General features: G+C 29.5%; 1 protein-coding gene across 1 annotated transcript in view; it reads right to left on the reverse strand.

Moving 5' to 3' along the window:
• LOC123011716 (receptor-type tyrosine-protein phosphatase epsilon-like) overlaps nucleotides 1-2,292 on the reverse strand; it is a gene marked incomplete at its 5' end in the record, with an annotated part of 4,981 nt that extends 2,689 nt beyond the window's left edge. Inside the window, 10 exons of the mRNA XM_044409301.1 lie at nucleotides 1-246; nucleotides 294-481; nucleotides 535-604; nucleotides 656-900; nucleotides 1,235-1,418; nucleotides 1,466-1,527; nucleotides 1,580-1,769; nucleotides 1,818-1,951; nucleotides 2,005-2,148; nucleotides 2,202-2,292. The exon at nucleotides 1-246 is cut by the window's left edge and continues 323 nt beyond it. Coding sequence (XP_044265236.1) covers nucleotides 1-246; nucleotides 294-481; nucleotides 535-604; nucleotides 656-900; nucleotides 1,235-1,418; nucleotides 1,466-1,527; nucleotides 1,580-1,769; nucleotides 1,818-1,951; nucleotides 2,005-2,148; nucleotides 2,202-2,292 — 1,554 coding nt within the window. The remainder of the gene's footprint in view (nucleotides 247-293; nucleotides 482-534; nucleotides 605-655; nucleotides 901-1,234; nucleotides 1,419-1,465; nucleotides 1,528-1,579; nucleotides 1,770-1,817; nucleotides 1,952-2,004; nucleotides 2,149-2,201) is intronic.
• Nucleotides 2,293-2,297: the final 5 nt, after the last annotated feature.

A 2,297-nucleotide genomic window follows, 5' to 3' on the forward strand; every position in this document is an offset into this window, starting at 1 on the left:
GGCGTTGGTAGTTTTTTCAGAAATAAACAACATTAATTGTGAAAGATCTGTTTTTCCTCGCAGTTTTTTGGGGACAATTTTGACAAGAATTGTTTTGTTAGAGCTTTCAGTTTGGAGATCGTCAAGTTGTGGTATATCAGGTGGACTCGTGTTATTTCTAATTAAGAAATTTCCAGTATATTTTTTATTACAAGCTGCAATTTGTAACCTGTAATCAGTCGTTGGTCGAATTTCTTTAGAGTTAATCTACAAGGAAATCGATTTTATCTCATTATTATTAATTATGTTTTTACTTTAAAGTGATAAATTAAGTTGTAGTTGTTTATTGGTAGATTTTGTGCAAAATCTAAATCTCTGGTAAACAATCTGACGTTAAAATACTCAATTTCCCCATTTGTTACATTGGGGTGTTTCCACTCTAGTTCTAAATCATTTTTTGTCGTCCATTTCATCTTTAGGTCGTAAGGAGGCTCTGATTTTTCTGGAAGTAATAAATTATGAATGTAACTTTCCAAATAAAGCTGGTGAAACAACCTGTTATTGTAACAGCTTCAATTGATTTCTTTGTTCCAAAATCATTTGGTTCAAGATTTTTACCGACTATCTGAAAAAAAAAACAGTTGATTTAAATATAACTTCTTTATCTGTATCTTACCTCGAAAGTATACTGTTTATTATAAACTAACTTTGTCACATGAGCACAATGAAATTCTGGCCATAAATGACATTTTGTTATTTTTGTATTCAAAGTGTCAGTTTTCAATTTGTAGTAATTATAAAATTTATAAATAATCTTGTATTCATTTAAAATACCTGTTGGTGGATAAGGAGGTTTCCACTTCAAAGAAACAGAACTTTCATTTTTTGAGTAAACCAACAAGTCTCGGACTTCGTTTGGTACTGCAATTTCTCATTTTAATTTCAAGCTTAAACAGGGTGTTAAAAAAAGATTGTAAAATATTTCAGGAAGTAATAGTTTGGACCAAAACAAACAAAAAAGTCTTAATAAACATGGGTTCGTAAAGTAACGGTTTCGGAGATATCAAATATGAATTTTTTTAGATTTTTACTAAAAGCTTCTCTTTTTTGTTTGAACAGATAAAACTAATAATTTTTGAATCTCCGAAACCAATGGACGTTTCAGACATGTTGATGATAATTAAGCTAGAAATTTGTTGAGGCACTAAAATTGCACAAGAAATATAATAAAATAATAATTGTGGTTAATCCTTGCCTCCTTCAGTCGTTTGAATTTTTTTTTCTATGTTCACTTTGTCACTGATGATTAAATTAAGAGTGTAATGAGTGAATGGTTTCAATTTGTCAAAAATGATAGCACTTTCGTTTAAAATATTTCCTCTCCCAATATCGTCCACATTAACTGAGTATTTAGTTAATTTGCATGTATTTTCTGTCCTCTGGAAGGTTTCTTTAGTGTTAAAAAATTTGGAAACGTCAGTGTTACCTGGATTAAAACAGTTGCACTTGTGTTTGATGGTGTGATATCAACTTGGTTTTTAGTCACATCTGGAACAATAAGAGAAAAATAAAACCAAAATTGTTAATTTTAATGAACTACCTTCGCATTTTGTTGTAAAATCTGTATACTTTTCGATGTAATCACTGTAGATTTTACCATCTGAAGACTTGATAACAGCCCGAACGAAATATTTTGTGTCTGGTTTTAAATCAGAAATTGTTGTCGGTGTGATTTGGTTAAAATAAAGTAAATCAGTATTTTTCCAATTATTAATCCGATTATCTGCTTCCTAAAAAAAATTAAATTGTATTTTGTTTAATGAAATAGCAATCTCAACTTTATATTGAAATAAATATCCAGTTATTTCTACATTTAAATTATTTTCAACTGTAAAATTTGTTATTGTTACAGTGGCACTTGTGTAAGTAATGCTTGAAACTGATGGTGTTTGTAGAAAAGTTACTGTTGATCCTGTGGGAATATATTGAGTAATAAGTGTCTTAAAATAATTGGAATTAAATTACTTTTGTCACATTTTGGGCCTGAGTAATTTATTTCACATTGGTTTCTATCGCAGGTTCCATCGATCCTATCACAATTATTTCTGCCATAATAACAATTTCCACATTTTTTCCTGCATCCATGTCCATAAGTTCCATATTCACAATCTGTTTGTTTTCTACATTATTTAAGTTCCTGTTTCATTGTGGAGAAAACTTACTATAATAGCAGTCATATCCTTCATAATTTCTATAACCTGCAGAGCATGTGCATTCATTTTCAGTACAAATTTTTATTTGTTTGCATTCTTGATAAA

Source organism: Tribolium madens, unplaced genomic scaffold (assembly GCF_015345945.1).
Source record: "Tribolium madens isolate multiple individuals breed KSU strain unplaced genomic scaffold, Tmad_KSU_1.1 Scaffold_91;HRSCAF=231;Tcas5.2_LG7, whole genome shotgun sequence".
In the NCBI taxonomy this organism is placed as follows: domain Eukaryota; kingdom Metazoa; phylum Arthropoda; class Insecta; order Coleoptera; family Tenebrionidae; genus Tribolium; species Tribolium madens.